This window comes from Chiloscyllium punctatum, chromosome 49, assembly GCF_047496795.1.
Source record: "Chiloscyllium punctatum isolate Juve2018m chromosome 49, sChiPun1.3, whole genome shotgun sequence".
Taxonomy (NCBI): domain Eukaryota; kingdom Metazoa; phylum Chordata; class Chondrichthyes; order Orectolobiformes; family Hemiscylliidae; genus Chiloscyllium; species Chiloscyllium punctatum.
The window spans coordinates 25,318,093-25,345,805 of record NC_092787.1 but is presented as its reverse complement, the minus strand read 5'-3'; the positions used below and the strand labels follow the sequence as shown (position 1 = coordinate 25,345,805).

General features: G+C 45.8%; 1 protein-coding gene across 3 annotated transcripts in view; it reads right to left on the bottom strand.

Moving 5' to 3' along the window:
* pip5kl1 (phosphatidylinositol-4-phosphate 5-kinase-like 1) overlaps window positions 1-27,713 on the bottom strand; it is an 84,273-nt gene that overhangs the window by 7,144 nt on the left and 49,416 nt on the right. For all 3 annotated transcript variants that reach the window (XM_072565928.1, XM_072565929.1, XM_072565927.1), the window contains exons 3-9: window positions 18,893-18,943; window positions 17,922-18,076; window positions 16,877-17,001; window positions 10,305-10,339; window positions 4,844-4,899; window positions 3,779-3,891; window positions 1,995-2,157 (exon numbers count right to left, since the gene is read on the bottom strand). In XM_072565928.1, the coding sequence (XP_072422029.1) occupies window positions 1,995-2,157; window positions 3,779-3,891; window positions 4,844-4,899; window positions 10,305-10,339; window positions 16,877-17,001; window positions 17,922-18,076; window positions 18,893-18,943 (698 nt within the window). The remainder of the gene's footprint in view (window positions 1-1,994; window positions 2,158-3,778; window positions 3,892-4,843; window positions 4,900-10,304; window positions 10,340-16,876; window positions 17,002-17,921; window positions 18,077-18,892; window positions 18,944-27,713) is intronic.

Below are 27,713 nucleotides of genomic sequence, written 5' to 3'. Positions count from 1 at the left end.
TGAAATCCTGTCCATGCCTCTTTACTCTCATCCTCCTGTGCACTGGAACTAACCTTGGGTTCCCATTCCCCTGCTGAGCAAGTTTAAACCCACCTGAATATCCAACTCCTTGAAAACATTCAATGCCTCAACTGCTTTCTGTGGCAGAGAATTCCACACACTCACCCCTCTCTGGGGGAAGACATCACTCCCCATCTCTGTCTGAAAGGGCCTATCCCATATCCTTAAACTGTAGCTCTTGGTTCTGCACTCTCTGGTCATTGGCGACATCGTTCCTGCGGCGAAATTGGTTACTGCAGATGCTGGAAACCAGAGTCTAAATTAAAGTGGTGCTGGAAAAGCACAGCAGGTCAGGCAGCATCCGAGGAGCAGGAAAGTTGACATTTCGGGCAAAAACCCTTTCCTGAAGAAGGGCTTTTGCCCAAAACGTCGATTTTCCTGCTTCTTGGTTGCTGCCTGACCTGCTGTGCTTTTCCAGCACTACTCTAACATTGTTCCTGCATTAACCCTGTAGATTCCTGTTAGAATTTTATAAGTTTCTATGAAATCTCTCCTTCATTCTTCCAAACTCCAGTGAATATAGCCCTCACTGATCCAGTCTCTCTTCAGATGTCAATCCTCCCTTTGGGGTAATCTTCGTTAGCGAGAGCCGCCAGTACCTACCCATGGCAGGAAGGTTTGTGAAAAACAGGAGGTCACTCACACATCCCTTCTGTCAAAAGGCAGGCTCTGAATGACTATGGTGCATGTGGTCCTGGTGAAATGGGTTCATAGAGTCATAGATGTGTACAGCAGACAGACCCTTCGGTCCAACTCATCCATGCCAACCAGATATTCTAATCTAATTTTATCCCATTTGCCAGCCTTTGGCCAATATCCCTCTAAACCCTTCCTGTTCATGTACCCATCCAGATGCCTTTTAAATGCTGTAATTGTACCAGCCTCCACCACTTCCTCTGGCAGCTCATTCCATACACTCATTACCCTCTGTGCGAAAACGTTGCCCCTTAGGTCCCTTTTAAATCTTTCCCCTCTCACCCTTTAACCTATGCCCTCTAGGTTTGGACTCTGCCACCCTGGGGAAAAGACCTTGGCCAAACTGGGGTCCCTGCACTGCCAAGCATCACCTCTGGAGCCCTGAGTACAAACCCAACAAGTACTTGTGGAAAGGCAGAGACAATGCTGTACATTACTGAGGAGTGTCAGACTCAACGATGGACTAATCACCTTCAACTCAGCAAAAGAGGTGACCTCTTGGCTCTGGGGATTTAAATAAATAATGAATTGGCCACAGAATATGTGAGAGAAACTCTTATTCAAGATGGTGGCCATGGGACATTTCACGTCCATCCAATAGGACAGACAGGGCACCCAGTCCGATGTCTCACCCACATGATGGTGCGCTCTGTCAGTGCAGTACCTCCTTGGTACTGACCTTACTGTCACCCTGGAATCTATACTCAAGATCCTCAAACTCATAACTGCCAACTCAGAAACAAGATGCTATCCACTGAGGAGGAAGATATTGGGATGTGGCACAGAAAGAGGCCATTCATTTTGCCATGGTGCTGAAAGTCATTAATACACTTTCATGAGTGGGGTGGCACGGTGTCTCAGTGGTTAGCACTGCTGCCTCACAGCACCAGGGACCTGGGTTCGATTCCAGCCTCGGGTGACTGTCTGGGTGGAGTTTGCACATTCTCCCTGTGTTTGTGTAGGTTTCCTCTGGGTGCTCCAGTTTCCTCCTGCAGTCTGTGGATGTGCGGGTCAGTATGGATTGGCCATAGTGTTCAGGGATGTGCAGGCTAGGTGGGTTAGTCATGGGAAATGCAGGGTTAGAGGGTAAGGGTGTGGGTCTGATTGGGATGCACTTTGGAGGTTCAGTGTGGACTTGATGGGCTTAATGGCCTGCATCCATGCTGTAAGGTCCTCTGATTAGGAGATGGAAGGAGCCATTCCCTGGGAAAGGGGCCAGTTCCGAACTACCCACTTACTTCTTAGTGCGGAGAATGATGTTTGCAAAGGACCAGCTTTGGCGACGCTCATCGAGATGCAGGGGCTGGTGGGCCACCAGGAGGCTGTAGTCCAGGACATTGAGGCTTCTCAGATACTCCGTGTCAACGTTCATCTGCCGAACCAGCCAGGACCGCTGCTGATCTGCAACAGAATACATCCAGAATCCAGAACAGCGCAGAAAGAAAATTTAACAATACCAATACTGCCCGAAGCTTATAGGTTCAGCACCTCACCAGCAGCATAAAGGGAATTGTTTCTTTTATGATTCACTCATGGAACATCACTGTCTGAGCCCAGCATTTATTGCCTGTCCCTAGTTGCCCCTTGAGAAGGTGGGGGTGAGCTGCCTTCTCGAACCACTGTGGGTTGACCCACAATGCCCTTAGGATGGGAATTCCGAGATTATGACCCAGCGACAGTGAAGGAACAGCGATATATTTCCAAGTCCAGTATAGTGAGTGGCTTGGAGGGGAAGTTGCAGGGAATGGTGTTCCCATGTATCTGATACCCCTGTCCTTCTAGACAGAAGTGGTTGTGTATTTGGAAGGTGCTGCCTGAGGATCTTTGATGAATATCTGCAGTGCAGCTTGTAGATAGTACACACTACTGCTACTGAACGTCGGTGGAGGAGGGAGGAGGTGTGGACGCAGGTTTTACAGTTCCTGCGGTGGCAGGGGATGGCCACGCCACCCTACGACCCACCCTCCCATCCTGGCACCTTTCCCCTGCCACCGCAGGAACTGTAAAACCTGCGCCCACACCTCCTCCCTCGCCTCCATCCAAGGCCCTAAAGGAGCGTTCCACATCCATCAAAGTTTTACCTGCACATCCACTAATATCATTTATTGTATCCGTTGCTCCCGATGTGGTCTCCTCTACATTGGGGAGACTGGACGCCTCCTAGCAAAGCGCTTTAGGGAACATCTCCGAGACACCCGCACCAATCAACCACACCGCCCCGTGGCCCAACATTTCAACTCCCCCTCCCACTCTACCGAGGACATGAAGGTCCTGGGCCTCCTTCACCGCTGCTCCCTCACCACCAGACGCCTGGAGGAAGAACGCCTCATCTTCCGCCTCGGAACACTTCAACCCCAGGGCATCAATGTGGACTTCAAGTTTCCTCATTTCCCCTTCCCCCACCTCACCCTAGTTCCAAACTTCCAGCTCAGCACTGTCCCCATGACTTGTCCGGACTTGTCCTACCTGCCTATCTTCTTTTCCACCTATCCACTCCACCCTCCTCCCTGACCTATTATCTTCATCCCCTCCCCCACTCACCCATTGTACTCTATGCTACTTTCTCCCCACCCCCACCCTCCTCTAGCTTATCTCTCCACGCTTCAGGCTCTCTGCCTTTATTCCTGATGAAGGGCTTTTGCCCGAAACGTCGATTTTGCTGCTCCTCGGATGCTGCCTGAACTGCAGTGCTCTTCCAGCACCACTAATCCAGAATCCCATCTTACTCCGTGGGACAACGCTACATTATGTTCCAATGTTCTCAGTTTCAGAAACAGGGGGCTACATCAGACATCAAAGACAGGGAGCTTACAATCACAAGATCGCAGAGCTCTTACAGTGCAGGAGGAGGCCATTCAGCCCATTGTGTGTGCCAGCTCTTCAAGTGAGCAACTCACTGAGAGCCATATACCTGTGGAGAATGGCATTCAGTGAGTTCATTGGAGGGCTAACACTGGCATTCTTCTGGTCCTACACAAGTGAAGAGAGTTATGATCAGAAGCAGAATAAGATGGATCCTTACCCAGGCTGATGGTGTTTCCCTCGAAATTTAAGTCTTTGAGCACCACGATGACATTGCTCCCCTCAGGAGCAGGTTCGGTCCATCGACTTACCTGACAACCCTTGATGTCATACCTGGAGAAAGCAGTAACATTCTTGAGCAGGGCGCTGTGTGTGTCACTCAGGGGCTCGGATTAGGGGAGGGTAATAGGGCACGGAGTAAGGGAAAGTAATAGACAACAACTCAAGCTGAAAAAGCCATTAATGAGAAGCTAAAGAAATTCTAGTACTTTACATCAGGGCAGAATCTACAGGTTGGTAACTCTCTTAGTTTGAAGAATGGCAGAAGAATAGAAACAGAGAAAATAGGAACACCTGTAGGCCATTCGGCCCTTCGAGCCTGTTCCACCATTCAATAAACTCATCCAAGTAAGTTTCCGCTCGCTCCCCATACCCTCTGATTCCTTTAGCCCTAAGAACTCCATCGAGCTCCTTCCTGAAGATGTTTAATGTTTTGGCCTCAACTGTGTTCTGTGACAGAGAATTCCACAGGCTCCCCACTCTCTTCATCACCCTTTCTCCTCATCTCAATCCAATCATTGAGTGATGGAATCAGACAGCACGGAAACAGACCCTTCGGTCCAACCCACCTATGCTGACCAGGTTTCCCAAACTAAACCAGTCCCATTTTCATGTATTTAGCCTATACCCCTCCAAACCTTTCCTTTTCATGTACCAATCCAAATGCCTTTTAAATGTTGTAACTGTACCTGCACCAACCACTTCCTCTGGCAGCTTTACCCTTAGACTGTGACCCCTGGTTCTGGACTCCCCTGTGTTTACCCCATCTGTTAAAATGTTATAGGTTTCTATGAGATGCTCCTCATTCTTCTTGTGGTTGAGTTATCTGGCAGACTGTGGCACTAACATTGTGTTAACTACCTTTATACCTGCCAGTCGCACACTTAGTCCTTTTCAAAATGAGCACACTGAGGTTTACACACAGACAAACCCCATTGGTGGAAAACCCGACAATAGTCAACTGACTGGACTTCAAAGAATCATTTTGGAAATGGTGCAAACATACCTGGCAACAATTCTCTCGTCAGGGTAAAAGACACTCTGCATTATGATGAAGTACTTCTGTCAAGAAAAGAAATTGTTATTTTCAGAAGGATGGGAACAGTATCACAGGGCTTACGTTACTGGGGCTGGTAATTCGGAGACTTATGTCTCCAGACACAAGACCTCAAATCTCATTGTGGAGGCTGGGGCATTTAAATTGAATGATTGAAATACGTCTACAAAAAAAGCGAGAAACCTCTGAATTGTCATAAAAATCTACCTGGTTCACCAATGCCCTTTAAGGAAGGAAATTAACCATCCCTACCCAGTCTGGCCTGCACGTGACTCCATACCATACCCACAGTGAGGTGGTTAACTCTTACCTGCCCTCTGAAACAGCTGAGAGGCCACTTGGTTGTATTTAAGAAAGCGATTCTCCACCAACTTCTCGCATTAGAGATGGACGGCAAGTGTCATATTTGCCAGTAATTCCCACACTCTGTTAATGACTAAAGAAGTTGCAACTCACTGAATCCAACTACTCACTCTCAGGCTGTGCTGAGAGTCTGCACAGTCCCACTTTCTGCTAGACATAACTGCTGTGTTTTACATCCGTGATTCTGCTCCAGGTGTGTTTATTTGGCTGTGACCACCCTCTGTGTGTTGTGCAGCTTTCCCCGAGGGGATTGAGGGACTCTGGGGCCTGCACTTGCTGACAGCCAGGAGGTCGCTCTGTAACTTGGGGCTCTAGACTGGCTGTCCTATTCAGGGAGAGGAAGAAGGGCTCCTGTTGCTCCCGGCCTATCAGCTGCTGGTTCTGGAGCCTCGGCACTCTCACAGAGAGGTCCAGCTGCTGCTGAGGCAGAGAAAACAGGAGCAGCAGGAGACCATTCGGCCCCTCAAACCTGCTCCACCATTCAAACTGATCATGGCTGATCATCCAGCTCAGTCCCCTCTTCTTGCTTGTCCCCTGTATCCTTTGATCCATTTATCCCTGAGGACTATATCTAACTCCTTCTTGAAAACATTCAATGTTTTGCTCTCTACAGCTTGTTGTGGCAGTGGGTTCCACAGGTTCGTCCCTCTCTGGGTGAAGACATTTCTCCTCATCGCAATGCTGAAGAACTTACCCCATATCCTTAAAAACTGTCACCCCTCAGAGCCAGTCATTGGGAATATCCTTCCTGTGTTTATCCTGTCTAGTCCTGTTAGAACTTTACAGATGAGATACACCCCCCACCTTCATTCTTCTGAACCCTGTGAATATAACTGTAACTGATCCACTCTCTCTTCACACATCTCAAGTGATTGGAACGAGGTCAGGCAGGTGGACCTCATATGATTCCTCTGGTTGGGGCTGCTAACCTGATCCAATCAGGGAACCTCGCTGACAAATAAGAACAGGAGTGTCAGGAGTTCTGCTCACTCTGAGAACTGGCTCTGAGGAAGCTGGGTTGGTGTCAATGTCGCTCCACGTGTGAATAAAGGATGACTTGGTGACAGGATCCCGGCCTCTGTGGAGTTATTTCACGTCAGTCCTGAAATCCCAGGGATCGGTCTGGTGAAACTACTCTCTCCATAGCCAGAACATCCTTCCTCAGGGAAGGAGACCAAAACTGCACACAATATTCCAAGTGTGGTCTCACCAGGAGGCTGTATAATTGTAGCAAGGGAGCCCTGCTCCTGTACTCAAATCTTCTCACTAAGACCATCATATCATTTGCTTTCTTCACTGCTTGCTGCACCTTCAGTGACTGATGTACATGGTCATCCACATCTCCTTACACTTCCCCTTTACCCGATTTTTAAAAGATTTTTTCATGTGATGTGAGTGTCACAAACTAGGCCAGCATTTATTGCCCATTCAGATAATAATTTGCCTTCCTGTTTTTGCTACTAAAGTGAATAGCCTCCCATTTATTTACATTACACTGCATCTGTCTGGAGTTAACTTTGCTTCCACCAGATCCCAGATGAGGTAGAAGAATTCGGGGAAGGGTGTGGCTTAAACATGGAGGCATCATCAGAAAGGTCAAAATGAGGTGGTCACTGATATCGGGAGCCCTGAAGCAGAGGGGAAGGAGCTCCAGTGGACTCCCTGTGGACATGAGGGCGGTCTGCCCTTTCTGTGACCCCAACAATGGGGTATGGAGCCACTGGCCTTCTGTCGGAGTGATGTTCCTCTGGCCTGCCAGCCTCCTGCAGTCTGTCAGTAAAGCTCAAGCACCTGAAAGATGGCCCCCGGTCAGCAAGCCAATCCATCCCCTGACCTGTCCAGTGCTTGTAATGCAACGGGATGTCCCAGGCTGAGAGGATTCTACCCGCAAAGGTCTGTACAATCAAAACTGAAGTGAACATTGAGCCTGCCATTCATGATCCAATCACCAGGGGACAGTGTTTCTACAGGAATGGTTGTGTCGGAGTGAAGTTGGTTTCAAGCCCAATCCCATCTCCCACATCAACCAGACATGGGGGGATTTAACCTGGCCGAACTGAGTTTACTCCACTCCCTCATACAGGCAGCTCAGATTACTCTGCAATGGGAAACTGGGCCATCAGATCACACAGTGTTACAGATGTGTTATGGCACAAAAGGAGGCATTTAAGAAAGACTGTAATATTCAAACTTTCAGCTTTATTTCTTTATTTTCTACTTAAAATGAAGAAGGTCTGCAATGTTTATCTTTCACCTTATTTTGTATGCTTTACACTGTTCTATAATTCTTGCAATGTTCAACTTTTAACTTTGTTCTTTCTTTCTACCTTGTTGTTATGATTCTGTACCTGGCCACTTGTCCCTAAGATGGTGCCTTGTGTGATGACATTATACACTTCTCACTGTATTCCTGTACTTTTGTACTTGAGTGCCCTTGACAATAAAATCAAATCACAACAATTCAGCCCATGGTGGCTGAACCAGCTGTCCAAATGAGCATCGTGTTTTACTGCCGTCCCCCTGCTTTCTCCCATATTTAAATAATACCCTCTGGCATGCCTCAGTTAACTCTGCCCTGATCACACCTCCAGGCAGGGACAGAGAAAGAGAGGACTGCAGACGTTGGAGAGTCAGAGTCGAAAAGTGTGGTGCTGGAAAAGCACAACAGGCCAGGCAGCAGCCTTTATTCCTGATGAGGGGCTTTTGCCCGAAACGTCGATTTCGCAGCTACTTGGATGCTGCCTGAACTGCTGTGCTCTTCCAGCACCACTAATCCAGAATCTGGTTTCCAGCATCTGCAGTCATTGTTTTTACCGAGCAGCCGAGGGGCAGAGAGTCAACATTTCAGGACATAAGCCCTTCATCAGGAAGTGTACCTCCAGACAGTGCATTCCAGACACAAACCACTTGCTGTGTGAAAAAGTTTTGATGCGGCTTTTCAGTGTGATACCAGGGAGGGATATGAAAACCAGGAGGAGAATTGAAAGAAAAACCAAAAGAACTGCGGATGCTGTAAATCAGAAACAAAAACAGAAATTGCTGGAAAAGCTCAGCAGGTCTGGCAGCATCTGTGGAGAGGAGTCAGAGTTAACGTTTCATTTCTAAGAAAGGGTCACTAGACCTAAAACATTAACTCTGATTTCTCTTCGCAGATGCTGAGCTTTTCCAGCAATTTCTGTTTTTGAAGAGCAGAAACTCTGATTCCAAAGTGGTTCTGAAGCAATACATATTCAGGGTCCTTGTTGAGGGGGTTTATTGGTAGGTCAGGGTCTGAGGGACATAGAGAAAGGACTGGATGTTACTGGTCTGGACACCTTACCTGTAGCCTTCACCTGAAAATGTTTTGTGCTGTACAGGAGTGGAAGCTACAACAAGGCAAACGGGACAACTAGGATCTCAGGGAATGCGAGACAGCAGTTTGTCTCTGTAGGTTGTGACTGAGAAGAAGAGAGAGGAAAATAGGTGAATTAAAGTAAATTCAGAATCAGTGAGAGGAAAAAATTAACTGGATTTAGAGGGAGAGAATGAAAAACAGAAACAGAAAGGGACAACAGAAAACAAACTTTAAAAATTTGTACCAGAGATCTCAGATTTACAAACATGATCCCAGACAGGGGTGTAATTTTAAAGATTCAACATATAAATGTTTTCTTATTTTTATGAACTGCTACTTTACATTGTCCCGCATTGTGTTCCAAAACTGTGTCCAAATCAACTTACGAACGGACTCAAGAACAGAACCTGTTTGCAACTTGGAGATTGTCTGTATAAAGTAAATCATTAATAACAATTTACCACCTCCAGGAAGGAGAGTGAAACACTTAAAATTGTCACCTTCTGGGCTGGAGAAATTGGTTGACATGTGTTTAATGTAGAGTTGTAGCAAGCTCCTAAGAATAACAGGAGGTTGAGAGTAGTGTGTTGTTAGTGGTACTGATAATGGGGGAGTGACATAAATTAAAGTCTTTTACAATCTTCTATAAATGCTGGTCATTCACCCGTTAGTAGTTTTGTGTATAGTTAGCATGCTGCAATTTTCCCACCAAAATCTGGCTTGCCGTCTTTCAATAGAGCATTCATCGTTTTAATGTAAAACAGAATATGCTGGAGAAATGTGTTCTGAAGAGTCATATCCGACTCTGTTTCTCTCTCCGCACTTGCTGCCACATCTGCTGAGTTTCTCCAGTACTTCCTGTTTTTATTTCCGAACTCCAGCATCCTTGGTATATTGCTGTTACTTGATCATCTTAAACCTGAATTACAGCAACACTTGTTACATCTCCAAACCCATCCTCCAAATTCCTTCAACAAAACCTTCCTCGCTCTGACAGCCCCTGATCCTTGTTGCCCTGCCTTTCACTGACTGCCTTCATCAAAACAAGAAAAGAGCTTGCATTTACCTAACGCCTTTCATGACCTTGAGGGATCCTGAAGCATTTTGCAGTCAATGAGGTCCATTTTGCAGCATTGTGATGTAGGAAATGCTTCAGCCAATTTGCACCCAGCAAGCTCCTACAAGCAGATGGTGACTAAATAATCCAGTTCAGTGCCTTTAGGATCAATGTTCACCAGGATACCAGGTAGTACTCACCTGCTCTTCTACTGAATGTTGCCAGGGGATCTGTTACACCTATCCAGATGGGACCATTGGTTTAATGTCATATCTGAAAGATGGCACCCCTTCAGTATCCAATCACCAGGGTGGGTTATGAAGCCAAACCATCACTTGGAGCACTTGGGGCTAGCATTTACCAGGGGTCCCTGGACATGAGTAAATATTCAGTGGGGTGTGGGGGTCAATCACCTCGCCCTGTTCTAGACAAACCTGGACAGAGAGAATTCCAACGCATTTCACAGGAGCCTCCAGATTTTATCACAAACCACTGTGGGGAATAAAGCGGCACTGACTTTCAAGACGATGACTCTTTAGTGAATGTAGCCCCAAGTCCCCCGGACGCAGTCCAGACTGAGATGGTCTGGGGGTTAGGTTCTTGTCATCTAACCATGGTCCAGCAGAGTGTATTGGAGAGAATGGGGACCAACTCACCTTCCGCCCACGGGCAATCTTGATACTGTGAACACCTGCAGGAAAAGAGGAACACACCTCAAACCTCAAACAGTCACAAGTAAGAAAACATAAGAACAGAAGAATTAGGGGCAGGAGTAGGTCATTTAGCCCCTCAAGCCTGCTCCACCATTTAACATGATCATGGCTAATCCAACCTTGGCCACAACTCCATTTTCCTGCCTGTTCCCCATAGCCCTTTACTAATTAAACATTTGTCCAGCTCATCCTTAATCCTACTCTGTGTCTAAGAATCCACAACACTCTGGGGGGAGTGAATTCCACACATTCACAAGGCTTTGAGGGAAGTAATTTCTTCTCATCTCTGTTTTAAATCTGTTGTACCTTATCCTAAAACTATGACTGCTCATTCCTGATTGCCCCACAAGAGGAAACATCCTTTCTATGTCTACATTTTGACATTTGTGATATTAAAACATTAATAACAGGAGTGGGACACAAGGTACATAAACAGGATGGTGATCCTGACCCTGGGATTACCAGACACCAGCAGATTTTACTGCAGTCTGGCTCAATTATGTATTGTTCGATGTCAATATGAAATACTTTCGGTAAACAAAGCAGTCTCTGAAAGTGTGTCAGTATTTAGATTGGACATCCTTCCCCAGGAGATGACAGCACTCTGACATTGAAAAGCATTATTCCCATTGCAGGAACCCCTGTAAATACTGACACACTCCACAGCAGCTGCCCCCCTCCCACCCCACTGGGGACTCCCCCTGTAAATGCTGACACACTCCCCCCAGGGACTCCCTGTAAATATTGACACACTCCCCGGGGACCCCCTGTAAATACTGACACACTCCCCCCAGGGACTCCCTGTAAATACTGACACAGTCCCCGGGGACTCCCTGTAAATACTGAAACACTCCCCCCAGAGATTCCCTGTAAATACTGACACACTCCCCCCCGAGGACCCCCTGTAAATATTGACACACTCCCCCCACAGGAAGTCCCTGTAAATACTGACACAGTACCCCCAGGGACTCCCTGTAAATACTGACACACTCCCCCCGGGGACTCCCTGTAAATTCTGACACACTCCCCCTGGAGAGTCCCTGTAAATACTGACATACTCCCTGGGGACCCCCTGTAAATATTGACACACTCCCCCCAGGGACTCCCTGTAAATACTGACACACTCCCCCCGGGGACTCCCTGTAAATTCTGACACACTCCCCCCGGGGACTCCCTGTAAATTCTGACACACTCCCTGGGGACTCCCTGTAAATACTGACACACTCCCCCCGTGGACTCCCTGTAAATACTGACACACTCCTCGGGGACCCCCTGTAAATACTGACACACTCCCCCCAGGGACTCCCTGTAAATACTGACACACTCCCTAGGGACTCCCTGTAAATACTGACACACTCCCCCCGTGGACTCCCTGTAAATACTGACACGCTCCCCCCACAGGGAGTCCCTGTAAATACTGACACACTCCCCCCGTGGACTCCCTGTAAATACTGACACGCTCCCCCCACAGGGAGTCCCTGTAAATACTGACACACACCCCCCGTGGACTCCCTGTAAATACTGACACACTCCCCCCGTGGACTCCCTGTAAATACTGACACACTCCCCCCGTGGACTCCCTGTAAATACTGACACACTTCCCCCGTGGACCCCCTGTAAATACTGACACACTCCCCCCGTGGACTCCCTGTAAATACTGACACACTCCCCCCAGGGACTCCCTGTAAATACTGACACACTCCCCCCGTGGACTCCCTGTAAATACTGACACACTCCCCCCAGGGACTCCCTGTAAATACTGACACACTCCTCGGGGACCCCCTGTAAATACTGACACACTCCCCCCAGGGACTCCCTGTAAATACTGACACACTCCCTAGGGACTCCCTGTAAATACTGACACACTCCCCCCGTGGACTCCCTGTAAATACTGACACGCTCCCCCCACAGGGAGTCCCTGTAAATACTGACACACTCCCCCCGTGGACTCCCTGTAAATACTGACACGCTCCCCCCACAGGGAGTCCCTGTAAATACTGACACACACCCCCCGTGGACACCCTGTAAATACTGACACACTCCCCCCGTGGACTCCCTGTAAATACTGACACACTCCCCCCGTGGACTCCCTGTAAATACTGACACACTCCCCCCGGGGACTCCCTGTAAATACTGACACACTCGCTGGGAATTCCCAGTAAATACCGATATTCTCTCCCTGAGGACTCCCTGTAAATACTGACACACTCCTCTGAGACCTTGCTATGGTGATCTGCTGACATGGTCTGACTACGATCAGCCATGGGGAATGCTTAGACTGGAGACTGGTCCTCCAAAGCCAGCTGAACTCCTGCAGTACCCTCAGTTTGAGTACTAAGTGAGAAGTTGCAGCTCGAGAGAAGACTGCTCAGCATCACTGTGAGTGACAGTGTAGCAAATGTTTATAATTCTCAGGGGGATGTTACAGGCCTGTTTACTGACATTGACTCATTGTGTGGCCATGTTATTATTTACTATGTGTAGGATAATGGCTACTAGGGAACAATTATCAGGCACTTCCTGGCTTGAAAGTTTCAAATAACCTCATAAATGAAGCATCATTTAGACCCTCCCGATAATGGGATGTGGAACAACATAATGCCCCAGGGGTGCTGGGTATCTTTTAAAAAATACATAATAACAGGTCTCCTGTGGCACTAATCAGGAAACGAGTAAATAAATCTACCCCTCGCCCAGTGCACTGCAAATGATGACAACTCTTCCCTGGTGGACCAGTTACAATAACAATCTTCTCCCTCTGCTGCTGCAGAATAACTAAATTGAGATGATCAGGGAACATACAATAACCATCTGCATTTATGTAGCACCTTCATCACTGTAAAAGCATCCGTGAGATGTTTCATGGAAGTGTTAACGGTCAGATAAAAGCTGACGGTGAGCTGCACAAAGAGGCGTCTGGCCCAGTTGACGAAAGGTTTGATCAATCAGATAAGTTACAAACAGTGCCTCGGAAGTGGGAAGGCAGAGAGCAGGATTACCAACTCTGATTGGATATATTATTGGAGATTTCATCTCTGCCTCTGATCATCCAGCTGAATTAAATCCCTTTGTCCAAAAAAGTACCCCAACTCCAACAGATTTGTAACAAATACACACAATCAATTAGTCATAGAGTCATAGAGATGTACAGCATGGAAACAAACCCTTTGGTCCAACCCGTCCATGCCGACCAGATATTCCAACCCAATCTAGTCCCACCCGCCAGTACCCGGCCTATATCCCTCCAAACCCTTCCTATTCATATACCCATCTAGATGCCTTTTAAATGTTGTAATTGTACCAGCTTCCACCACATCCTCTGGTATCTCATCCATACATGTACCACACTCTGAGTGAAAAGGTTGCCCCTTAGGTCTCTTTTATATCTTTCCCCTCTCACCCTAAACCTGTGCCCTCTAGTTCTGGACTCCCCCAACCCAGTGAAAAGACTTTGTATATTGATCCTATCCATGCCCCTCATAATTTTATAAACCTCTATAATTTGAAGAAAACAATTACAAAACACTGTTTTTTAAACACTCCCATTATTTCTTTATCCCTCCTGACCAGTGTCCAGGGGATTCATTCTTCAATTCTGGAGAATGCAAGATACTTCAAGAGGATGGGTGATTCGAGGGAAGAATCCCAAGCCAATGGAAGTACTTTATCTACCCTGCCTTTTCTGTTAATATCTTGAAGACTTCAATCAGATTGCCCCTTAATTTCCTAAATTCCACAGAAAACAGACCTAATTTATATAGTTAAAAATCACACAACACCAGGTTATAGTCCAACAGGTTCATTGGGAAACATTAGCTTACAGAGCACTCCTAAAGCTAGTGCTTCCAATTAAACCTGTTGGACTATAACCTGGTGTCGTGTGATTTTTAACTTTGTACACCCCAATACAACACTGGCTCCTCCAATCATGGCTAATTTATACAAACTCACCTCATACCTTCACCCCTGGAGTGCAGGTATCATTCTTGTAAACCTACACTGTACACTGTCAAAGGCCAGCATACCCTTCCTAAGGTGTGGAGCCCAGATCTGCTCACTGTATTCCAAGGGGCGGGGAGGGGGGGTCAAATGTGTGGCGCTGGAAAAGCATAGCCGGTCAGGCAGCATCCAAGGAGAAGTAGAGTCAATGTTTTGAGCATAAACTCTTCATCAGACATTCCATGTTGACTCTCCTGCTCCTCAGATGCCGCCTGACTGGCTGTGCTTTTCCAGCGCCACACTTTTTGACTCTGATCTCCAGTGTCTGCAGCTCCTCACTTTCTCCTAGTGTTCCAAGTGGGGTCTAACCAGGGTTTTTGTAACTGCAGCAACACTTCTGCATCCTTGTATTGTCTTTTCTCTTTGCAACAAGAACTACCTCAAGCCTAATGAAAGCCGGTATTTTTATTTCTCAGCAGTTGATGTAAGCTGTGGCTTTTAACCAATAAGACAAAACCTTTCTAAATATGAAGCAGCCACCCTGTAGGCAAGGAAAGGTAACTGGAGAAGGAGAATGAAGGAACAGCAGGTTATGACAAGACAAAAGGACCACCTTCCTCAACAGGGACCACAGAACTGCTTCCCAGTCTTCCCCTCCACCCATCGCACCCATGTGATTTTTAACTGAAAGAACTGTGGATGCTGTAAATCAGAAACAAAAACAGAAATTGTTGGAAAAGCTCACCAGGTCTAGCAGCATCCGTGGAGAGACAGGGGTGGCACAGTGGTTAGCACTGCTGCCTCATAGCACTAGGGACCTGGGTTTGATTCCAGCCTCAGGTTTGCATGTGGAGTTTGCATGTTCTCACTGTGTCTGCTCAGGTTGGCTCTGGTTTTGTCCCATGGTTCTAAGATGTGCAGGTTAGGTGTACTGGTCAGGCTAAATTGCCATAGTGTCTGGGGATAGGTGCACTAGCCATGGGAAATTTTTTAGATTAGATTACTGACAGTGTGGAAACAGGCCCTTCGGCCCAACAAGTCCACACCGCCCCGCCGAAGCGCAACCCACCCATACCCCTACATCTACATCTACCCCTTACCTAACACTACGGGCAATTTAGTATGGCCAATTCACCTGACCTGCACATCTTTGGACTGTGGGAGGAAACCGGAGCACCCGGAGGAAACCCACGCAGGCACGGGGAGAATGTGCAAACTCCACACAGAGAGTCGCCTGAGGCGGGAATTGAACCCGGGTCTCTGGCGCTGTGAGGCAGCAGTGCTAACCACTGTGCCACCGTGCCGCCCACTACAGAGTTATAGGGAGAGGGTCTGGGTGGGATGCTCTTCGGAGGTTCAGTGTGGACCCAATGGGCTGAATGGCCTCCTTCCACATGGTAGGGATTCTATGAAATCAGGTTGAGTGACCCTTCCTTAGAACTCCAGACCTGCTGAGATTTTCCAGCAATTTCTCTTTTTGTTGATTTTTTTTAACCTGTCTGTATGTTTATCTGTGCGGAAGGGGGCTTTACAGTGGGGATGGAGAGGAACGGGGCTTCAACTTGCAGAGTTATATGCTGACTGTTCATAATTATTTACTTACAATTAGAATCAATTTATTTGTAATAAATAATAATTTGTATTAAGTACAGATGAGATTGTTTCCATGAGTAAGGGAATTCTAAAGCTGGGTGGGAGGGTTGCCTTAGGATAAATGATAAAGAGAAATTTCCTCATTTAAAGGTTTGGGAATCTAAAACTGTACCTCAAAGTGTTGTGGATGCTCTGCCATTAGATGTTTTTGAGGTCAGGACAGAATTAGTTTTGGTCCCAGGGAATTGAGGAATGGGGAAAGGGGAATTGGAACTTCAAACCATCCATGACCACACTGAATAGCAGCGCAGGCTCAATGACCAAGTGGTTTCCTCCCACTCCTATTTCTTGGTTTCTTGTGAGACGCTCAGTGGGCATGTAGCAAATGGGATGAGTGGCCTGTTTCTGAGCCGTCTATTCCATGAAAGATTGACAAAGACGCACTTTACAATGAGACTGACTGGACAGTGACCAGAAATACTTGATTGTGTTTTTTACCTCAACAACAGTTCCACTATCCTCTCATGGTCAGGCAAAGTACTGAACCTTGTCTGGCCATTGTCTTTTGTTTAAACACTGGGTGGCAGTAAATACAAACGGTGGATCAGTGCTGCCTCACAAACTGCTGCCTCACAACACCAGGGACCCAGGTTCAATCCCAGCCTCGGGCAACTGTCTGTGTGGAGTTTGCACATTCTCCCCGTGTCTGCGTGGGTTTCCTCCGGGTGCTCCAGTTTCCTCCCACAATTTAAAGATGTGCAGGTCAGGTGAATTGACCATGCTAACTTGCCCATATTGCTAGGTGCATTAGACGGGGATAAATATAGGGTAGGGGAATGGGTCCGGCTGTGTTACTCTTTGGAGGGTCAATGTGGACTTGCTGGGCCAAAGGGCCTGTTTCCACACTGTAGGGAATTTAATCACTGCCTTTAACTCAGGTCCTGGGAGGAGCTCCTTCATGAAAAATGTAATGTTCCTCTTACCCAGAAACTTGACAAGCAGTGAGTGCGGGTATTTCTCCATGTGCTGAATGTAGGACCGCAGGTTCGATAGCAGAAACTCTATCTCTCGCTTCTCCTGAGTTTTCAGGAAAATCCTCTTGTCGTTCCTGAGTGTGTCAATTCAAAACAAATGAAGCAGATTAACTAAGGTGGTTCAGGAAAATTCTCTCAGAGATCAGCAGCTCAGTTCCTATTGTTCCCTTTGGGGCCCTATTTGTGTGGGGCAGATAGGTTCCAGGTGTGGACAAGGACATGAGGAGCAAGAGATGGGGAGAGGAAGAGGGGTCAGTCTCTCTGCCTGTGGAAGGAGTAACTTTGCATTACACAAGGGAGGCAGGTCACTGTGCACAGGGAGAGAGTCATTTTGCAAGGGGAGAGAGAGTCACTGTACATGGGGAGTGTCACTCTGCTCCAGGAGTGGTCTGGGTGTATCAATGAACTTCTCTCCTGAATTATTATCCTTTGCTATTATCTGTCTAGTTTAGAACATGCAGTGTTTTCCTTAACGTTTGTGTTTGTGATAGTACTGCCTTTGTAACCTTGTGTATAAAACTAGTCTGTTTGTAATAGTATAACAGAATAGCCAGCCAGGGCTCTCGAAAGAAGAGCGATTTCTACTCACCTGGGTGAATGGAATCCAGTCAGACTTATAGGTATCAGCGTAATGTTGTAACAGTGATGCTATTAATGAAGGGAATAATTAAAATTAAACTAAACTGTTTGTAAGAGTTTTTTAAATTCCAGACTTCCAAAGAGTATGATCTCTGGGAAAACCCAAGAAAGGCTTATAGGTCTGAGTCCACAAGGGATTCCCTGAGCTGAATCAAATCTGTGCTTTAAGAAAGGGAGGAAGGTCACTGTGCAAAGGGAGGGAGTCATTTCGCAAGGCGAGAGTGTGTCACTGTAGTGGGGGATGTGTCACTCTGCTCCAGAAGTGATCTGGGTCTTTTGTTACCGATTCTGTCACAGTTGCAGGAAGTTACTGCCCCTTAAATACCCATTCTCCACGTGTGCCAATCTCACTCACGTCAGGAAGAAGTTGGCCTTGCTCTTGGAGTTGCTGATGAACTGAAGGTAGAATCCTTCAGAGCTGAGGGACTGCTGGTATTCCTTCTCACTCATGCCCAGCATGGACCGGAACTTTGCAAATACAGGTCCTGCAAACGTCCTCATCTCAAAACCCTGTGACAGAGAACAGGCAGACAATCCGAGCTGTCTGATTTGACAATATTCTTAACACAAGGACAATATTAAACATCTCTTCCAAGACAGCATTCAATTACTCACTGCCTTTGTTAATTCAATATTGTGTTGGTAACAGCAAAACTTACATGATGCATCATCAATAAATTACATGATTGGTGCAGTTGGTAATGTCCCTGTCTCAGAGTCGGAAGCTCTGGTTTTGAATCCCACTCCAGGGTTTAACAGACATTTATACCGGCTAAACTGGTATATAAATGGATTATAAACCTGCAAATCCTTCCAACTCTTGACACCAATGGCTGGCTGGTGTTAAGACCAGGAGAGATTCCCAGTAAATCATGATGGAAAGAAATTGGAGTCTCTACCATCATGGTCCAGAGCTCGGTGCTATGACACGCTGGTAAAACTGTCTGCTGGCTCCAGTGGGACTAGCTCAGTTGGGAGAAGGCTGGTATAGATCACACTGGGGGCTGACAGACAGGGGTTCAATCCCCATTCAGGCTTGTTTCAGAGCCTGCCTCCCACCCTCCTACCCTGGTGGGAGTCAGAGTGCTGTGGGTCAGATTTACTCTTGGATACAGAATTCACAAAGAAAGTATTGCACAAATGCACTGAAATGTAAAGTGTTATTAGCAATGCTCCCCTCAGGACCTTACTCATCAAGGAAGGGTCCTCTAATATTATCAGAAGAAGGTCTTCGGAGCAGACAATCCTGAATGAACATGCTCCTGCTACTCCAGAGACTGATGGCTCCAATCTACACATTCAGCCAGAGGAAGTGGTGAGACATACCTTGTGTATTTGGGTCAGTACAGCTCCAAAGTCCGGGTCACTGAGTATGCCCTGAACAAAAGAGAAAAAAACCAGAAAGTACAAACAAGCAAATGTTTCCTTGCTCTCCAGTACAAAACAGAAAGACTTGCATTTACATAACACCTTTCATGTTCACGGGATGCCACAAAGCACTTTAAGATCTTCGGTCAAACATGTCCTGCAGTGTTGTAATGTAGGAAATGCAGGAGCCGATTTGTGATAGCAAGATCCCATATAGATAAACACACAGACATATCCACATGCAGACAGAAACGCACACCCACACCCACATATACATAACCACACACACAGCAATGTGATAGCGACAAGACAATAGGGAACTTTCAGAATTGAGGCATTGAATAATACTGCACAGGTGGAGGCTATTGATTCCTGGATAGAGTTATCCAATGATTCCTTGCTCCCACTCCTGCTCTATCTACGTAGGCCTGTCATTTTTTTTGCCCAGACATGTATTCACCCAACTCCCTTCGGAAGGTTATTTCAAATCTGCCTCCATCACCTTGTCAGGCAGTGCACTCCAGACCATAACAACTTGCCGTTTAATAAGGTGCCCTCACCTCCCTTTGTGTCCTTTGCCAGTCACCTTTAATCTGTGTCCTCTGGTTGTAGTCACAGAGATGTACAGCATGGAAACAGACCCTTCGATCTAACCCGTCCATGCCGACCAGATATCCCAAATTAATCAAGTCCCATTTGCCGGCATTTGGCCCATATCCCTCTAAGCCCTTCCTATTCATATACTCATTCAGATGCCTTTTAAATGTTGTTACTATACCAGCCCTCCACCACTTTCTCTGGTAGTTCATTCTATACACATATCACCCTCTGTGTGAAAAGGTTGCCCCTTAGATCCCTTTTAAATCTTTTCCCCCTCATCTTAAACCTATGTCCTCTAATTTTGGAGTCCCCCACCCTGAGGAAAAGACCTTGTCTATTTACCACCCTCTGTCTTCTACCTTTGAGCCAGTTCTGATGCCCCTCATCTTAAACCTATGCCCTCTAGTTCTTGACTCCCTGACCGCAGGGAAAAGACTTTGTCTATTTCCCCTATACATTCCCCTCATAATTTTATAAACCTCTATAAGGTCACTCCTCAGCCTCCGATGCTCCAGGGAAAACAGCCCCAGCCTGTTCAGCCTCTCCCTGTAGCTCAAATCCTCCAACACTGGCAACATCCTTGTAAATCTTTTCTGAACCCTTTCAAGTTTCACAACATCTTTCCGATAGGAAGGAGACCAGAATTGCACGCAATATTCCAACAGTGGCCTAACCAATATCCTGTACAGCTGCAACATGACCTCCCAACTCCTGTAACTCAGTACTCTGACCAATAAAGGAAAGCATACCAAACGCCTTCTTCACTATCCTATCTACCTGCGACTGCACTTTCAAGGAGCTATGAACCTGCACTCCAAGGTCTCTTCATTCACAACATTCCCTAGGACCTTACCATTAAGTGTATAAGTCCTGCTAAGATTTACTTTCCCAAAATGCAGCACCATGCATTTATCTGAATTAAACTCCATCTGCCACTTCTCAGCCCATTGGCCCATCTGGTCCAGATCCTGCTGTAATCTGAAGTGACCCTCTTCGCTGTCTACTACACCTCAATTTTGGCGTCATCTGCAAACTTACTAACTGTACCTCTTATGCTTGCATCCCAATCATTTATGTAAATGACAAAAAGTAGAGGACACAGCACTGATCCTTGTGGCACTCCACTGGTCACAGGCCTCCAGTCTGAAAAACAACCCTCCACCACCACCCTCTGTCTTCTACCTTTGAGCCAGTTCTGTATTCAAATGGCTAGTTCTCCCTGCATTCCATGAGATCTAACCTTGCTAACCAGTCTCCCATGGGGAACCTTGTCGAATGCCTTACTGAAGTCCATATAGATCACATCTACTGCTCTGCCCTCATCAATCTTCTTTGGTACTTCTTCAAAAAAATCAAGTTTGTGAGACATGATTTCCCACGCACAAAGCCATGTTGACTATCCCTAATTAGTCCTTGCCTTTCCAAATACATGTACATCCTGTCCCTCAGGATTCCCTCCAACAACTTGTCCACCACTGAGGTCAGGCCCACCGGTCTATAGTTCCCTGGCTTGTCTTTACCACCCTTCTTAAACAGTGGCACCACGTTTGCCAACCTCCAGTCTTCCGGCACCTCATCTGTGACTAACGATGATACAAATATCTCAGCAAGAGGCCCAGCAATCACTTTTCTAGCTTCCCATCGAGTTCTCGGGTACATATGATCAGGTCCTAGGCATTTATCCACCTTTAACTGTTTCAAGGCATCCAGCACTTCCTCCTCTGTAATCTGGACATTTTACAAGATGTCACCATCTATTTCCCTACAGTCTATATCTTCCATACCCTTTTCCACAGTAAATATTGATTCAAAATATTCATTTAATATCTCCCCCATTTTCTGTGGCTCCACACAAAGGCCGCCTTGCTGATCTTTGAGGGGCCCTATTCTCTCCCTAGTTACCCTTTTGTCCTTAATATATTTGTAAAAACCCTTTGGATTCTCCTTAATTCTATTTGCCAAAGCTATCTCATGTCCCTGTTTTGCCCTCCTGCTTTCCCTCTTAAATATACTCCTACTTTCTTTATACTCTTCTAAGGATTCACTCAATCTATCCTGTCTATACCTGACGTATGCTTCCTTCTTTTTCTTAACCAAACCCTCAATTTCTTTAGTCATCCAACATTCCCTATACCTACCAGCCTTTCCTTTCACCCTGACAGGAATATACTTTCTCTGGATTCTTGTTATCTCATTTCTGAAGGCTTCCCATCTTCCAGCCGTCCCTTTGCCTGCGAACATCTGCCCCCAATCAGCTTTTGAAAATTCTTGCCGAATACTGTCAAAATTGGCCTTTCTCCAGTTTAGAACTTCAACTTTTAGATCTGGTCTATCCTTTTCCATCATTATTTTAAAACAAACAGAATTATGGTCGTTGGTCCCAAAGTGCTCCCCCACTGACACCTCAGTCACCTGCCTTGCCTTATTTCCTAAGAGTAGGTCAAGTTTTGCACCTTCTCTAATAGGTACATCCACATACTAAATCAGAAAATTGTCTTGTACGCGCTTAAAAAATTCCTCTCCATCTAAACCCTTAACACTATGGCAGTCCCAGTCGATGGTTGGAAAGTTAAAATCTCCTACCGTAACTACCCTATTATTCTTACAGGTAACTGAGATCTCCTTACAAGTTTGTTTCTCAATTTCCCTCTGACTAATAGGGGGTCTATAATACAATCCCAATAAGGTGATCATCCCTTTCTTATTTCTCAGTTCCACCCAAATAACTTCCCTGGATGTATTTCTGGGAATATCCTCCCTCAGCACAGCTGTAATGCTATCCCTTATCAAAAATGCCACTCACCCTCCTCTCTTGCCTCCCTTTCTATTCTTCCTGTAGCATTTGTATCCTGGAACATTCAGCTGCCAGTCCTGCCCATCCCTGAGCCATGTTTCTGTAATTGCTATGATATCCCAGTCCCATGTTCCTAACCATGCCCTGAGTTCATCTGCCTTCCCTGTTAGGCCCCTTGCATTGAAATAAATGCAGTTTAATTTATTAGTCTTACCTTGTCCCTGCCTGCCCTGACTGTTTGACTCACTTCTGTTCTCAACTGTACCAATCTCAGATTGATCTCTTTCCTCACTGTCTCCCTGGGTCCCACCCCCACCTTACTAGTTTAAATCCTCCTGAGCAGCTCGAGCAAATCTCCCTGCCAGTATATTAGTCCCCTTTCAATTTAGGTGCAAACCGTCCTTCTTGTACAGGTCACTTCTAGCCCAAAAGAGATTCCAATGATCCAAAAATGTGAATCCTTCTCCCATACACCAGCTCCTCAGCCATGCATTCATCTGCTCTATCCTCCTATTCCTGCCCTCACTAGCTCATAGCACTGGGAGTAATCCAGATATTACTACTCTTGAGGACCTCCTTTTTAAATTTCTGCCTAACTCTCTGTAATCTCCCTTCAGAATCTCAACCTTTTCCCTTCCTATATCATTGGTTCCAATGTGGAAACTGCCTTTGCTGTTTTTGAATTCGTGTGTCGCTGGACATCGGAGTGCATCTGGGAAAATTAACAAACAGTGAATTTCACAACTAATCTTGGAGGAACCGGTTTGGGCGAAGTTCACAACACAGAATCAGATAAGTTAATTGTTGTTTTAAGTCTGTTCAAGAGAAAGGCTGTATTAGTGAGTACAGTGGGTTCTTTCTTGATTACATGTTTTTGGAGATAAGTCTCTTGATTAAACTTAAAATATAAGCCATAACTATTAATTTAACCTGGGGAAGTGTTTGTAGAGGAATAAGACAATATTTTCTGGGTCTGTAGATTGTGAAGGAGCAAAAATGGCCCTTTGCAGTGATATGTACTTCTTGTCAGATGTGGGAGTTTAAAGAGAGTTTAAGGGTTACTGCGGATTATATCTGCCATAAATGCTGTTGGATGTGAATCTTATCAGATCAAGTGGATTGTTTGGAGAGACAGATAGAAGCGATGAGGAATTTGCAAAAGCGACAGTATGTGATGGATGGCAGTTATAGGAAGGGGGGAAAGTCTCAGATACAGTCACATAAATGGGTTAACTCAAGGAAGGGTAAGGGAGGTAGGAACCTAGGGCAGGAGTCTTTTATGGATGTACTAATTTCAAACAGGTATGCTGTTTTGGAAAATGTAGGGGGTGATGGATTCTCAGGGGAACGTAGCATGAACAGCCAAGTTTCTGGTATTGACACTGGCTCTAATGCAATGAGGGGTAAGTCGACTTCCAAGAGATCAATTGTGTTAGGGGATTCTGTAGTCAGAGGTACAGACAGAGGTTTCTGTGGCCAGCAGAGAAAAAGCAAAATGGTGTGTTGTTTCCCTGGTGCCAGGGTCAAGGATGTCTCAGAGAGGGTGCAGAATGTTCTCATGGGGGAGAAGGGCCAGCAAGAGGTCATTGATTTGCCAAAACTCTCTCATGTCCACTTTTTGCCCTCCTAATTTCCATCTTAAGTATACTTCTACTGCCTTTATAGTCTTCTAGGGATTCACTTGATCTCTGCTGTCTATACCTGACATATGCTTCCTTCTTACTCTTGTCCAAAACCTCAATTTCTCTCGTCATCCAGAATTCCCTACACCTATCAGCCTTGCCCTTCACCCTAACAGAAACATACTGTCTTTGGACCTTAGCTATCATACAAGTGTTTTTACAAGGAAAGACAATTAATGGATCATGAAACCAAGTTGGGTAAAGACGGTTGTGATAATCAGTAATAATCTAAATGAGTCGCAGAACAGGCTTGAGACGCTGAATGTCCTCCTCCTTTTGCTATGGTGATCAATAAATATTTATCAATAAGGGCTTGGCAAGGTTAGTTAATACTCCAGATCTTAAGCTGGTTCAGAAACATCCAAGGCACGTTTATGGGGCTTTAAGACGTTGTGTGGCTTTATTATGTTGACATCAACAGTGTAACCACAGGAGAACTTACAGCTGTAATAACAGGGCAGCTTTAACCCTTGGGGTATTGAAAGTCTCTGTAATGTGTTTGTCAACAAGGAGATGGGCCAAGTCTCAGATTTCCAATGAAGCATTGTCAGTGACACATGTCACCTGTGAACAGAACAAAACGACTGGGTTACTACTAGAGAGAGGGACCAACTCAAACTCTCACCTGCACCCAACAATTTGCTACTGCGACGAGAGTTGGAACAACAGGAGGCCATTCAGTCTCTTTAGTCTGTTCTGTCACTCAGTGAGCTCCTGGTCGATCTACACCTCAATCACATTGAGCTACTTTTGTTCACTATTCTCCTACCAATGAAGATCAATCAATCAATTAAAAGGAAAAATTCTTCGCAACAAGAGCAGTCATATTGGACCTAAAATGTTAACTCGGTTCCTCACTCCGCAAATGCTGCAGAGATTGATCAAATGATCTCAGTCTTGAAAATGTCAACAGATACACCCCTATCCCCACCACCCAAAGTCCTTGTGGGAAGGGAATTCCAGATTTCCATGACTCTTTGGGAAAAGGTACTCCTAAGCATCTCCCCTTGTTCCTGATTCTCTCCAGCAAGGAAATTGTTTCTCTCAATCTAACCGAACACCAACCTTTTAAAGGCTGCAAACATTTTCAAACAGAGGAAATGTAATTCTAGACTGTGCTAATTTAACCTTCTTAACCACCAGGAGTGATCAGAATGGCACTGGAGTTAAGAAGACAGATGGGATAGTTGCCTTTATTCATCAATGATGTGAGGTGCTGGTGTTGGTCTGGGGTGGACAAGGTCAGAAGTTCCATGACACCAGGTTATCGCCCAACTGGTTTATTTGAAATCACAAGCTTTTGGAGCGCTGTCCCTTCACCTGATGAAGGGGCAACATGCCGAAAGCTTGTGATTTCAAATAAACCAGTTGGACTGTAACCTGGTGCAGTGTGACTTCTAACTTTATTCACCAACGCAGGGAGTTAATCTGGAGCAGTATATAATGATAGCGAGGCCAAAGGACTGTGTGCAGTTCTTGATGCCCCACTATTGGAAGGATGTGATTGCACTGGAAAGGTGCAGAAAAGATTTACCAGGATGTTGCCTGGGCTGGATTGACTTAGTTATGAAGAGAGACTAGAGTGGCTGGGGTGGTTTTCCTTAAAGCAAAGAAGGCTGAGGGGAGTACCTGACTGAAGTGTCCAAAATTGTGAAGGGCACAGATAGGATAGATAGAAAGGAACAATTCTCCTTAGTCAAGAGATCAATAATCAGAGGGTATAGATTTAAGTTAAAGGACTGGAGATTTAGAGGGGCGAAAGGAAGACATTTTTCACCTAGAGGGTTTTGGGTATCTGGAACTTATTGTCGAAAGGGGTGATAGAGGTAGGAACCTTCGAGACATTTAAGTAATGTTTAGGTCAACACTTGACATGCTACAGTGTACAAGACTAAGGGTCAATTGCAGGAAAATGGGACTAAGGCAGATAAGAGCTTCATTCTGACATGGACATGATGGGCTGAAGGGCCTCTTTACTTGCTGTAAAACTATATGACTTCATAATTCTAATCTGCACCACATCCCCTTCCAAGGCCACAATTTCCTTCCTAAGGTCCAGGGGCTAGAACTGAATATCATTACTCCAGGTGGAGTCAGACCAAGGTTCTGTATAAGTGAAACATTATATCTATTCTTCACTTCAAAATCCTTCAGATAAAAGTTGAAAACTGAAAGAAAGATTCTCATTTCTTTCTCTTCCCTGAGATGTGGGCCTCACTGAGGAGGCCAGCCTTTAGCCCATCCCTAATTGTCCCTGGCTTGTGAAATTATATCAGAGAATGACTACAGTCAACCCCATTGCTGTGGGTCTGGAGTCACATGCAGGCCAGACCAGGTAAGGATGGCAGTTTCCTTCCCAAACCAGATGGATCAATGATTTTCTGTCAAAGTCACACTTACTGAGACCAGCTTTAGAACTCAAATTTATGAACTTAATTTAAATTCCACCAGGTGCCTTGGTGAGATTTCAACCCATGCCCCCCGAGAATTAGGCTGGGCTTCTGGATCAATTACAAGTCCAGAGACATTACCACCACATTACTATACTTTTTTGTGGGATGACAGAACATCCTAACTTTGCTCACCTTCCCAATGTAACCAAACGGCATTGATCTGTGTGGAACACTTCTTCAGAAAAGATGAACATTTCCATTAACTGAACAGAAACTCTCTTCATGAAGGACTTCCTTAGACTGGTTTCCAGGCTGGTATAACCAGCCTATGGGTCTCCCCACTAACTTACACACATTTGGGATTCCAACAAATGCAAATTCAAGTGTTCATTCTTGTGACGATGCAAATTGAAACATTGAATTGCCTGTTAAAAAAATTGAACGACTTGCCGGTCCAGCAGATGACCAGCTCAATCACTGCAAGGTATTCCAGGCCCTTTGCTATGGAGCTGGGTTTAGTATGTGTGCTGGGGCTGGAGGGACCCCATCAGGGAGAGATGTTCATGACTTCTCTCTTGGACTCGCCAACTCCAGATGGATCTGTTCATGGAATTGTCACATCACTGGCCCGCCACCAATTACCTCATCCCCACCATCGACACGGTTACCACCACTGGCCAGACACATTCCTGGAATCCCATCACATGACCACCTTGTTTCCAACCACCTCACGCACCACACCCCTGACATTGGCCTTTTGAAGACAAATAGGGCTGGTCAGACCAGATGCAGGGAGGATGTTTCCCCATGGTTTGTGGAATCTAGAACTGGGGAGGTCACAGTCTAAGGATGTGGGAAAGGACTGAGATGAGGAAACATTTCTTCCCTCAGAGGGTGGTCAACCTATGAAATTTGCTACCACAAATGGCTAGGGAGACTGGGTCACCGAGTATATTCAAAAAAACGTTCAAGGACAGGGTTAAGAACGACTTTTTCCCTGCTATTATTAGACTGATAAATGGGCTTCCTAACTTCAAATAATGATCTTGTTAATGTTGACCTAGCTTCATGCCCCTCCTGTACAGTGTTACCTGTATACCTCACTCTGTCTAAGCACCCTGTGATCTGCATGTCCTTGCTCCTATGATTGACTTGTACTGCTCGTAAACAAGGCTTTTCACTGTATTTAGGTACATGTAACAATAAATCAAATCAAAAAATAAACTGATAAAGTATTATCTCTGTAAAGAATCAAGTGGTATGGAGAGAAAGAGGGGGAATATGGTATTGAGATACAGGAATTGCCATGA